General features: G+C 42.4%; 1 protein-coding gene across 1 annotated transcript in view; it reads left to right on the plus strand.

The window, feature by feature from the left end:
- The first annotated feature begins 380 nt into the window (after positions 1 to 380).
- Positions 381 to 13,397, plus strand: part of LOC309548108 (uncharacterized protein) — a 40,796-nt gene continuing 27,779 nt past the window's right edge. Inside the window, exons 1-3 of the mRNA XM_082248075.1 lie at positions 381 to 430; positions 3,429 to 3,545; positions 12,245 to 12,315. Coding sequence (XP_082104201.1) covers positions 397 to 430; positions 3,429 to 3,545; positions 12,245 to 12,315 — 222 coding nt within the window. The 5' untranslated portion in view covers positions 381 to 396. The remainder of the gene's footprint in view (positions 431 to 3,428; positions 3,546 to 12,244; positions 12,316 to 13,397) is intronic.

Consider the following 13,397-nt stretch of genomic DNA (forward strand, 5'->3'; position numbering starts at 1 on the left):
AAATTATGCTTCTGAACCATGTTTAGAAACACTGTTCAGTATTCTGCTTATCACAGGAGCAGCTGTAATACCCTGCTGTAATACACAGAATCTCTCAGCTGTCAAAATGATTTGCTGGCAAGGACAACAGGGAAAAGGGGCAGCAGCAGGTGGAGAGAGATTTATAATTATTATGGAGATAAGTTATGATTATTAGGCATTAATAATAAAATAATTTATATGATTATAGATAATTTATGATTATTAAATAAGTGATCAGACACTAGTAAAGTATGATTCCTGTTTAATTTTAAATTGAAATCCAAATCTCCAACAACTGCTATTACAGAAATACTAGTGTCATATATATACATTCTGTTTGGTTTTGTAGGTCAATCTGTGCGCTTTGCCTACGAAATGGGAATCAAAAACTATCGGATCACACTTCAAGGTGAGTGGAAAATTTTTGCACAAATATATCATGGAGATAATTTAACAGAGATATAGAACAATTTGATGAGACTATATATTTCTATTGTTTACTGGTAGAAGATGAATTCTAGCTGGTTGCTTCAGGTTACTGTACTAAAATGGTGAGTACATGATAAATTTAAAACCGCAGGGTGCTTATATCAACATGTTCAATGCTATAGAAGTCACTTTAATTTTAGGGATTCATTTCTGTACACAGATTTAGAAAAAGATGACAATTTCAGTAATATCCCCAACACACTGGGCTGTGTGCATACATGATTAAGTCAAGGCGAACAGCTAAAATATCCCTAAAGAATGAAACATGCATATTGCACATTATTCCTAGAGGATTTCAAAGGGATTTTTAGTTTCATTAGTTTTCTAGCTGCCTGGTATTATAGCTCCCAATAGTCCCTGATTTCGAGGCACTTTCTCTGATTTCGAGTCACTGTCCCTGATTTCGTGGGACTGCCCCTGATTTGGAACAAAATCTCTATGTCCCTCTTCTCTTCTCATTTGTCCCTCATTTTGGTCTGAACTCAAATAGTTGTATATACAATGCAGTATTTATCTTTCAAAAAGTGTTTCACAGTATTAAACCTTCCATCCAAATTCTAAATTGCTGCATTTGGAAATGTCAAAAGCCAGTATAAGGGAATAGCAGTGGTAAATCAAAAAGTTGGGAGGTATGTGATATCCTAGAGACCACTTGTGGTAGAATTATCAAGTATCCAAAGATGAAGATTTCTTGCTTACAAGGAGTGAGCTGGCTAAGTGGTTAACACTATTGTTTTTTCAGGTAATGCAATTTTATAATGCACAATTTTTGCATTACCTGAGTTTCCTTCCATAATCAAAAAAAATGCACAAGGCTAAATGACCTACACCCAAAAGTGGCTTGCTGGGTGTGTATAAGCACATTTTGCACTCCTTTAAGCTTAAAGCGTAACTCCACTTTTGTTGAGAAAAAAACATTCCCCTCTGGGTGATCTATGTACACTGCAAGGATTTTAACAAACTTTGTTGCAGATATCCTACCTTTTGTTATTCTGAAGAAACCATTGTTTGTTCCTCTGTGCCCCTGTGTTAAGTGAGTCTAATGGGAGTCGTTTCATAATTATCAAAAGCTGCTGCAGAATTGGGGCTCTAATGAGAAAAAATGCAGGGTCTGCATCCCCTTAGACATTATTTCCTATTGGGAGTAGCCTACCAAAAATTCTTGTTGCAGAGGATGTCAAAAATCTGACTTGTATCTTAGAGCAGACTTCTGGGAAAATCAGTGAGCCAATCACACAAGCAGGAAATTATGTTTCTGGGGGGCGTTCTGTATGCTTTCTGTGTACAGAACACCTCCAGGTAGCCATATTGCATTGCACTTTACAGAAAATTATAGAGCTGCAGGTTGAAGAGGAAAGGTCATTTTTAATAGCATTCAATTACAATATGACTTGTGTCGCAATTGTGTTTGCTATATTATTATTTTTTTTTTCTTGTGAAAGTGGAGTTACCCTTTAAGGAAGCCACAGTAGGATTTGCATTTCTCTTACTGCAACAAAAGTGAGATTCCATATTTAGGCCTTTAGATTAGGTGTTTCTAGGAAATATAGGAACCCACATCATGATTCAGACCATCAGCATCTATCCATAACCTAATTAACAGTTTTTTGTGGTCTTTGCTAAAGAATTCAACTATAGTTTTAAAAATGAGCATCCTGTCCATAACACGAGCTGCCTTAAAGGAAAAGGTCAGATTTAGATAAGAAAATATTCAGCTTCCTCTTATTCCCTAAAATAATCTAAGCTATACCCCAAACCTTACTTAAGTGCCTGCTTACCTGTCTCTGATGGCAGCAGCCTCTCTTGGTGCCTACATTCTTTATTCAGCACAGTACATTTTTATTGGACCTTCACACTTATATACCATTTGATGAGCTATGTTTTTATAATTTAAATTTAACGTTTTGTTGTGTGATGTGCACCTTTGATATATATGATTACACTTATTTACCTATATTTGAAGGTTTGGTCGTATGATCGAATGATAATAAAAATATAAAAATAATTAGGGGAATGGAGGACATCAGCTATGAGGAAAGACTACAAGCACTGAACTTATTCTCTCTGGAAAAGAGACGATTGAGGGGGGATATGATAACAATGTACAAATACTGCACTGGCGACCCTAGCATAAAGAACAAACTATTCCGAGAAAGGGAATACAATAAGACACGTGGCCACTCACTAAAACTTGAGGAAAAACGGTTTAAGCTAAAAATACGTAAGGGGTTCTTTACTGTCAGAGCAGTGGGGATGTGGAATTCTCTTCCACAAGCAGTGGTATCAGCAGGGAGCATTGATAGTTTCAAAAAACTATTAGATGGGCACCTTAAAGACCACAACATACAGAGGTATACAATGTATGGTTAACAGCAAACACACACACACACATAGGTTGAACTGGATGGACTGATGTCTTTTTTCAACCTCACAAACTATGTAATTTATACTTTGTTCCACTTTTAAAAGGGATAGTGCACCAATTCTTTATAATTTCATTTTAATCTAGTATTAGGACAGTTCTTATAGTTAGGTCCATATATGTTTGAACACAGGCACAATTTTAGTTTTTTTCCAGGTATTTTCCAAAACATATTCAAGCTATAGATATAAACTGGATATGGGCTGAAAGTGCACACTCTCAGGTTAAATTTGAGGGTCACTGGCACTGGGTCATTGGTGTTTATTGATGATGGATGTGACAGAAGACAGAAGCAGCCGGATGAGTTCTGCAGTGTTTAGAGATATACTGTCAGCCCAGATTCAGCCAAATGCAGCAAAATTGTGCCTGTGTCGAAATATATGTAGACCTTATTGTATCTTTAGAATCTTTGCACCTAAGCACAAAAGCTTTTTCTTTAGTAAGATGTTGTAATATTACCACTAACTCTGAACACTGTTTCAATTTGATTTATTAGGCTGCCTTCTCATGTGGATTGGGATTTCATTAGTTCTTGTCAAAGATACCACAGAAGATGACACTGCTACAGAAGACCCTCCTGTTAACCCCACGGAAGCTATGATAAATACAACTGGTAACATTAAATAGCTACAATAATAAGCTATAAGACCCCATTCACACTACCGCGACTTGTCAGGCGACTGGTCAGCCTGACAAGTCGCGGTCCATTGTTTGCTACGGGAACCGTTCTAACAGGAGCGACTCAAGTCGCTCCGACTTAGAAAAAGGTTCCTGTACTACTTCGGAGCGACTTGCATAGACATTCATTATATGAAGTCCGTGCAAGTCGCGCCGAAGTCGCGGTGCACACGACTTCACGGGTCGCCCCGGAAGTCGTGCCGCGTTAGTTTGAACCGGCACTAAGTCTATATGACTACACGCCCTAGGAGCAGTGTCCTACTATTTGACAAGGGGCAACCTAATACAGCTCAGACAAGCCTTTTCACACACAGGATACCAGATTTGAAAAATCAAACATAAGGTTTTCGCATTGGAACTCTTGATGTTTTCCACTTACCTAATGTAGTAATTGCAGTAAAAGTTGTTCACATAGATATGCAGAACGTAGAAAAAGTAAAGTCTTGCACACACCATCTAGAAATTGTATTGAGTGGAGCTTGAAAAATTTGTGTCTATTTTAACCTCACCTATAATTTTTTATAGATAAAAATAAAAAAACTGGGAAGAAACAAATGGGAACAAAAGCTACGTTTTTGCCAATACTAATCTGGCAGTCTTGCTCTTATTCTGTTTTTTTTATAAATGGAACCTGTTTACTCTTGTTTTAAGGCTGAACATAGCAAAAAAAATAATAGTTAGATCCAGGCAGGTCCAGTATATTTAGGGGTAGTCAAAGAGGAGTATCAGCACACCTTTAAATGTATAGGTGGTGCCCCCTAGAACAAATTAGGTAATAGTATAAAAAAGGTGGGAAAAACCCACTATTGTTCTATGCAGAGGACAAACCGCGATCTCTCCTCAAATATCTTAATTAACCACTTAAGCCCCAGAAGATTTTACCCCCTTCCTGACCAGGGCCTATTTTGCGATTTGGCACTGCGTGACTTTAACGGACAATTGCGCGGTCGTGCGAAGCTGTACCTAAACGAATTTGATGTCCTTTTTTTCCCACAAACAGAGCTTTCTTTTGGTGGTATTTGATCACCTGTGCGATTTTTTTGATCATGCGCTATAAACAAAAAAAGAGCGTCAATTTTGCAAAAATAACAATATTTTTCACATTTTTTTATATGAAATTCCCAAAAAAAATTTAAAAATCAAAATTTTTTTAACATTTTAGGCCAATTTGTTTTATGCTACATATGTTTGGTAAAAAAAATTGCAAAAAGCGTATTTTGATTGGTTTGCGCAAACGTTATTGCGTTTACTAACTAAGGGAAAGATTTTTGTCATTTTTGTTGTTGTTTTTTTTAACGAGTAATGGCGGCGATCTGCGATTTTTTTTTTGCGGGACTGCGACATTGCGGCTTACAGAGTGGACCCTTGACTGACATTTTTGACACTTTTGGGGTTACCAGTGACATTACTACAGTAATCAGTGCTATACATATGCACTGTTACTGTAAAAATGACACTGGCAGTGAAGGGGTTAACTTTTTTGAGAGGCAGGGGTTAAGTTTGTCCCTAGGGGCATGCTTCTAACTGTGATTTGATGTGGCTTGAGGTGTAAGAACAGAGATCAACGGTCCTACATAGCAGAACCGTATGATCTCCATTCTTACACAGGGGAGAATGACAGGCGGCTTTGTTTACATTAGCAGCCTGCCTTTCTCCCGCTGTAACGGACAATCGCGAGTGCCCTAGAGCCTCACAGGCTAGCGACGTAGACCTACGTCACTTTGCCTGTGAGGGGCTGACTGCCGACTTAGATAGACGTTAGGCATTCGGCAAGTGGTTAACAATCAATATACAAAAATCATGTGCAAATAAGGTTGGTGACAACAAAAATTAAAACTGACAATGTTGTCATTAAAACACTCCCGGGGTCTCCTCCACACCAGCACTCAGACCAATGTGTTAGCAGATAAACTGTATTAACATGTAACAATTAATAATAAGAGTCAAAAGTGAGATCCTGGGAAAATAGCCTATAATTGCTTTAGCCCGTGCAAGGCCATACACATCAGTGTGTAACATCCAGGTCCACTATGTCAACCATAGTAGACACAGAAATTAAACAGTTAGAGTTTCAAACAGATAGCTTCCCACAAGGGGGCCTCAGATAGTGTCAGAACAGGGGCAAAAGAGAGTGTCTTGTATGCAGGCCAGGGTGGATCCACAGATATTAAGAGTGCTTGTTTAGTCACCCAATACTGACAGTGCAAATGGTCTACTATACGGGAATCATAGAGTGCACGGAATGAAGACAATAGTATCGGTCAGACTAGCAGGCCAGTGGTAAACAGCAGAATTGGCAACATAAAGTCTATATACAGTCCTAGCAGTGTAAAATATCTACAGTCTAAATGATGCCTGAGCATGCATAGACAATTGCTCCCCACAGATTTATATCCAATCCCAGGGTGCATTGCGGTAGCCCCCTCTCACTGAGACAGTCATAAACCCTGGTGTGCCATTGGCTAGGTTTCCTCCACTGACCAACAAGATCCCTCATTGGACATAGTGGGGAGACTCCCCAGACTCAATAGACACACCTGGAAACATGTGACAGCTAACTAACAATTCAGGCCCCTCTGATAAACAGATAGGGCCACATATACATTTTCCTAGAACCTACCTAGGAGGGTGCTACAAACATAACTCACAGAATTCCTGCTAAACCTAAAAGATGAAACTGAGTTGATAAATAAATCTCTGTGTGTGGGGGAGTGTTGGGGCTCATGCACATGGGTGCTGTGGTCTGTACAGTGTGAATCAGTGGTTCATTTATGTGGCTTGAGCCGAAACAAATGAAGGTATGTTCCCATACTGGCCTCTAACGATTATCAAAAATGGTAATATGTAAATAAACTTCTACTACCTTGCCAGGTAACTGTTGATCAGGGCATATATAGAGAAAAGAATGAGTGGAAAGCAGAGTGTCTTTCCCCCTGAAAGCAATCAACAATGGGTACACATGAGGCAAGTAATGTAAATATAATTTAAAAAATAATGTTTATTTAGGCACTTATGCCTTAAGAAAGAACAATAATATACAGGTGACAGGGTGTGGCACAGCAATGTAATAAAAGCATTTAAAAACAACAACGAACACATGTATAAATAGCCATGGACAAAAGTAGCAGTGGTGAGCTGATGTATATGAATGCAAACACAGCCGTGCAGATACTACAAGCTGGGTCAACTAAATGATTACTTTCCCAAATGTCCATCCAGGTGGTTATAAACTTCCTCAAGAGGAATAAGAACTTCTATGACCATAAAAACAGTGCTGGTTCCGCTGAGCAAGGACCTGAAAACTATACCTGATGGAGGTCAGGATTAAATAAATGACATTGTGTTAACAATGATGGCCAGGTGCCATGGTTGGTTGATCAAGTGGATTGATGAAAAGTATGGAATGAATCCAAATGAATGAGGAAAGTACCTGGGTCAGCAATCTCAGTCCAAGTTGGTCAAATTGTAGTCTTGGTTGTTATAAAAAATAACTAGTAATGGGAAGGTGGTGACCGTCTTTGGTTCTGCTATAATGCCCAATTGATCAGTAGAGGATGCAAAAGTTCAAAAAAGTTAAGCAGGTATCATCCGCTGTGTTTGTATAGGTATCAAGTAAGTATATCAAGGCTGGTTATGCTGCATGTCCATACCTCCGTATATGAGTCCACGACTCAGCCAGCATTAGCGTTCCTCATCCGGCGTTCTCCTCCCGTGCTCGCTCAAGCCGACTTCCTGGTATCGACGTGTGGGTCCGTCAGTGTCGGCCTGACGTCATTTCCGGTGCGGCGAGTCTAGAGATGGGGAGCCACCTGGAGCTGTATGAACAAAGCTGAGAGGTCCTAATTTGACAGGCGGAGGGATGCAGGTGTATAGCCCACACACAGACAGTGTACATTTGGGGGCCACTCACCTGCACACCTGTCCAAGTAGGGCCTGCGGCTGTGTTCATACAGGGGCTGCATCCCCATAGAATGACAGACGGCTCCATACCAAACCCCTCATTCACACAGCCAGAGTACCTGTGGGCAGGGCAGCCATCAGAAATGGTGGGGCCCCTTACACAGCTTTAGGCCTGGGCCCCCCCCCGGGCCTGACCACCAACATTCAGCAGGGCCTGCCCATGGGCCATCCCACCAAATCCACCCACTAGCCATAACAGTGAGCCCTTCAGTGCACACTTTTATTTTAACACTTACAGTGTAATATATGAAAATGAGAATTCTATTGCAAGTCATCAGTGCTATCAAGATTTAACAGTAAGTAATTATATTTTGTCCAAAAATATCCAAATTCAGCAGCTGTACACACTCAGCCCCCCCTCACATGTGTACGCACTCAGCCCCCCCTCACATGTGTACGCTCTCAGCCCCCCCTCACATGTGTACGCACTCAGCCCCCCCTCACATGTGTACGCACTCAGCCCCCCCTCACATGTGTACGCACTCAGCCCCCCTTCACATGTGTACGCTCTCAGCCCCCCCTCACATGTGTACGCACTCAGCCCCCCCTCACACGTGTACGCTCTCAGCCCCCCCTCACACGTGTACGCTCTCAGCCCCCCTCACATGTGTACGCACTCAGCCCCCCTCACATGTGTACGCACTCAGCCCCCCCTCACATGTGTACGCACTCAGCCCCCCCTCACACGTGTACGCACTCAGCCCCCCCTCACACGTGTATGCACTCAGCCCCCCCTCACACGTGTACGCACTCAGCCCCCCTCACATGTGTACGCACTTAGCCCCCCCTCACATGTGTATGCACTCAGCCCCCCCTCACATGTGTACGCACTCAGCCCCCCCTCACATGTGTACGCACTCAGCCCCCCCTCACATGTGTACGCACTCAGCCCCCCCTCACATGTGTACGCACTCAGCCCCCCCTCACACGTTTACGCTCTCAGCCCCCCTTTACGTGTGTATATATTTCACACACACATGTACAGACACGTACACACACACAGTCACGTGTACACACACATGTACACTCACAGATATATACACACACAGACATGTACGCACATGCACACACAGTCACGTGTACACACACATGTACACTCAAAGATATATACACACACATACAACATGTACACTCACAGACATGTACACACACACACAGACATGTACGCACAGTCACGTGTACACACACACGTACACTCACAGATATATACACACACACACACAGTCACATGCACACTCACAGACATGTACGCACAGTCACGTGTACACACACATGTACACTCACAGATATATACACACACAGACATATACACACACAGACATATACACACACAGACACCCACCTACCCCCATGTACACACACACACATGTACACACACAGTCACAGATATGTGTACATACAGAGACACACATGTACACAACCACCCCCTTTTCAGTTGTACATAGCCCTTACTTGTAAGGTGGTCTTCCCATCCCCCGCTCTTGTTTCCCCCATGTGTCTGTGACACAGAGAGGAGCTGCAGTACAGCAGGATACTAACGAGGAGTGCACTGCAAATGCAGGAAGTAGCCAGAGGTGGCAGCAAAGAGCCCGATGTGAGCTCTCAGCTCAATGACACAGACGCAGCAGCTTCCGATTCACACTCAAAGCCACGGCAATCACGGAGCACCGCTGCATCCACCGACCACCCCCGTCTTTTCCCATCCTCGCCGGGCCCCTTACAAACAGTATTATCTCATATTCCCCCCCCCCCCCGGGGCGGGGGGAGGGGGGGTCGGGTGCAGGTGGCGGTCCTGTAAAGTTCGGAAATTTTTTTTTTTTAAAGTGTAAGGGAAGCAGTCCCCGCGGGGCCCCTCTAGAGGCTCGGGCCCCTTACATCAGTACTGCCTGTACCCCCCTGATGGCGGCCCTGCCTGTGGGAATGAGCCGCTTATTTATATTTTTCTAACCTAAAAAAAACAGATCTCTCCAGCGGTGTGCTGTCACTACTAAGAGGGATTCCATCTTTGTCTGGTCTTCTCTCTGGGTTCTTGGGCTCCAGTCGTTTGGCCAAACTGCGATGATGTAACTCACACTCATGCACGCGGTTGTCATGGTCACAGCACAGCTCCATTAAAGAGCGCAGTGCACATGTGCTGGTACTATCACCGGCTGCTACCTTTATAAGATGTTCACTGAACCTACAGGTAAGCCCTATTTATTATAGGCTTACTTGTAGATACAAGATAAAAAATGGAGTTTACTACTGCCAGATCAGTTAGTAAATGGGTAAATATAAGTAATTGAAACATGGATGCAGAGGGAACTGACAGTGAAGGGGGGGGAAAAAAACGTTGCATAGTTTAGGAAGTAGTTTGGGGCCCCTTTCACACTTGTGCAAACCTAAAAGTTGCACAATTTTTGCTGCGACTTTTGACACGATTTTGCCACGACTTTGACTGGACTTCAAGCAATGCATATGTCTTTGGACCTCAAAACGCATTAAAGTTGTCCCAGTGCAGGGACTACTTTGAAGTCATTGCAACTTGAAGTCATACAGATATGAACTGTACTCATTGGAAATCATAGAGTACGACTTGTCATGCGACTTTGCAATCCCAAATCGCAGGACAAGTTGCACAAGTGTGAAAGGGGCCTGGGGGAGAGAAGTGGGAAGCCCAGCTACATAAAGCACACTAAACTGCACTGGGATAAGATAACAGGCAGCTATGGAACCATGTAACAGTAAATTCTTCACCCCATGGGAATGCAGCTGATCATCTGTGATTGTGTCAGGGAGACAGAGCAATTGGGAAGAGAGATGAAAAAATGTACAGGCTTGGACAAGGAGTATAGGAAGAACTGCAGGAAAAGAAACAAAGTTTCAGAGATAAACTCCTGAGCAGAGTTAACATTAGAGCCAGGGCTGGGAGGGGGGCCCAGACAGGGTGGGGGATTAATGAGGGACAACTGTACCTTTCTCAGCTGATAAAAGGCAGCAGGGAGAGGGGTAGAGATCAGCTTTCAGTAAATGCTGTTCATTACAAACCCCCCACCTCCCTGTGTGGGCTGCAATTAAAGTTTATGTGCATGTAAAGGCAGGTGTCCCAATACTTTTGACAATATAGTGTATGTGCTAGAGTTCCTGGCTCTGTAGACCTGCTGTGATCATTATGAGGGGTTCTCACTTTCCCTTCTGGATTATTTCATTTATTTTATATTATGTAAATTGTACTAGAGTATCTGGAAAATGCAAAGGTACAATAAAACACCCCAAATCTCTCAAGCAATCAGGAAGACAGTTGGGAACTATGGCAGGAAGTCAACAATAAGGATATTTAAGAAATGACTCAGCCCACAAAGCTCCTTCTAGAACTAAAAATATCACCTTTTTTGTACAATATTGGTTGTTTACAGAAGAGAAGGGAAAGAATTTTCGTTTGTTATGTACGCATTTACTACTGTATGTACAATGTTTAACACTGTGTTTATTTTTTTTTTTTCTCAATAAATTTGTTTACTTTTTGAAAAAAAAAAAATATCACCTTTTGATTAAACTTTCTTACATCTTAGATCATTTTATATACTGTATATTCTTAACCACTTCTGGACTGGAAGGATTTACCACCTTAATGACCATTAATTGCGATTCGGCACTGCGTTACTTTAACAAACCATTACGCAGTCGTGCAACGCTGTACCTAAATAAAATTGATGTCCTTTTTTTCCCACAAATAGCTTTCTTGCGATTTTTTTTTTTTTTGCGCTATAAACAAAAAGAGCGACAATTCTGAAAAAAAAAATATATATATATATATATATTTCACATTCTGCTCTATAACATTCCCAAAAAAAATTAAAAATCAAAATTTTTTAACATTTTAGGCCAATTTGTTTTCTGCTACATATTTTTGGTTAAAAAAAAATCACAATAAGCGTATTTTGATTGGTTTGCGCAAAAGTTATCACGTCTACAAACTACAGGAAATATTTGTAATTTTTCTTTATTTATTTATTTTTTATTTACTATTAATGGCGGCGATCTGCGATATTTAGCGGGACTGTGACATTGCGGCGGACAGATCGGACCCCTAACTGACATTTTTGACACTTTTGGGGGGACCAGTGACTTTACTACAGTAATCACTGCTAAAAATAGGCACTGTTACTGTAATAATGATGCTGGCAGGGAAGGGGTTAACCTAGTGGGTGATCAAGGGGTTAAATGTGAGCCTAGGGGAGTAATTCTAACTATGGAGGTGGGGCTGGTGAAATGACCATAGAGACCTGTGTTCCTATATAGAAGGATCACAGGCACTCTGTGATCATTCCAGAGGGAAGAACGGTCGGCTGTGTTTACAACAGCTGCCCGTCCTTCTCTCTCAGCAGGGAGCGATCGCGGGTGTCAGGCAGCAATTGGAGCCACCTGCTCTGTGCATCAGAGTCCCCGGGGCGGAAGTGGGGGCGGGAACGTGCCGGTGGCGGCACGCACTCGCCCCCTAGCTGCAGGTGTGCGACCGACGTATACCTACGTCGGTTTGCGCAAAAGGGGCTGCCTGCCGCAGTATAACGGCGGGCAGTCCTTAAATTGTTAAATTACATAATACCTTAATGCTTGACACTTGGTTTACCAACATTGTTTATAAAATAATATGCTTGAAGCTTTGTTTACAAACTGTTTTCCTTTGTTACACAGCTCAGTCAATAGGGTATGAAGAAAATTCTGTTCCTACGCCAAGCAGCTCAATGGCACCTGGTGACTTTCATGTAAGTATCTAGAACACCTGTTGTGTGGTATGTTTTAGACCAGGAGCTCAAATTCAGAATTCACTATTATAGCCAAACATTTCTGCATATCTCCCAGCTGGGCTTATTTTTCTCTTCTGAGTAAAGGACTAAATAGCCTGGTCATTGTCCAATTCTGAGTTGTCGTAAAGGTAACCTGTACTTATAAAAATACAGTATGTAGACTTCCACTGCTTACATTCTTTTAAAATAGGGTGACCAGATGTCCCCGGTTTCCAGGGACAGTACCCAGACTGAGGACACTGTCCCCAGTTTTGTCCCCGGATAGGGTTGTTATGGTGCCAGGATGTCCCTGGCACTGGCTAACCATTCTTGAATTGTTTAACCTCAAAGTTTGTATTCCAGCACCAATCTCCCAGAATCCTGACTCATCCAGTTTAGAAATTGGAAGGCTCCTGCAGGGCCAGCCAGCGGCGCCTCTGTTTGGCTGAGAGCAGCTAGCTGACGCTCTAAGTCATTTAGTGACTCATATTTACATACCTTTTTCAAGCCAGTTTAATGAATAGAAGTCACTGTTTGGCTGAGAGCATCAGCTGACTGCTTTCAGCCAATCAGAGGCACCACTGGGAGATCGACGCTGGAACACAGACTTTGGGGTTAAACCATTCGAGAACGGTTTAATCCCATAAGGTAACAGCGCTCAGGGACCTCCTGACACCATAAACACTGCCACATTTGCCACTTTTTGGGGGAGGAGGGAGCGGGTACCTAGTTTTGACAGGTACCTGCTCCCACTTCTGGGTAAGATCGCTGATCAGCGATCTACGACATTTCCAGCCCCTCATCCTTCCCCCTGCTGCCTTCTGGGACACACACAGGTCCCAGAAGACAGCAGGACTTTTCATAAAACGCAGCACGGCTTGCCTATGTGCAGTAGGAAACTGGCTGTGAAGATTGAAGACTTCACTGCCGGTTTCCCTTACAATGCAGTGACGAGCATGACGAATCAGCTCTGGTGTGCTAACATCGCGGGATTCCTGGACAGGTAAGTGTCTCTATATTAAAAGTCAGCAGCTACAGTATTTGTAGCTGCTGACTTTAAA

This window comes from Pelophylax lessonae (assembly GCF_965119305.1).
Source record: "Pelophylax lessonae genome assembly, chromosome: 2".
Classification (NCBI taxonomy): domain Eukaryota; kingdom Metazoa; phylum Chordata; class Amphibia; order Anura; family Ranidae; genus Pelophylax; species Pelophylax lessonae.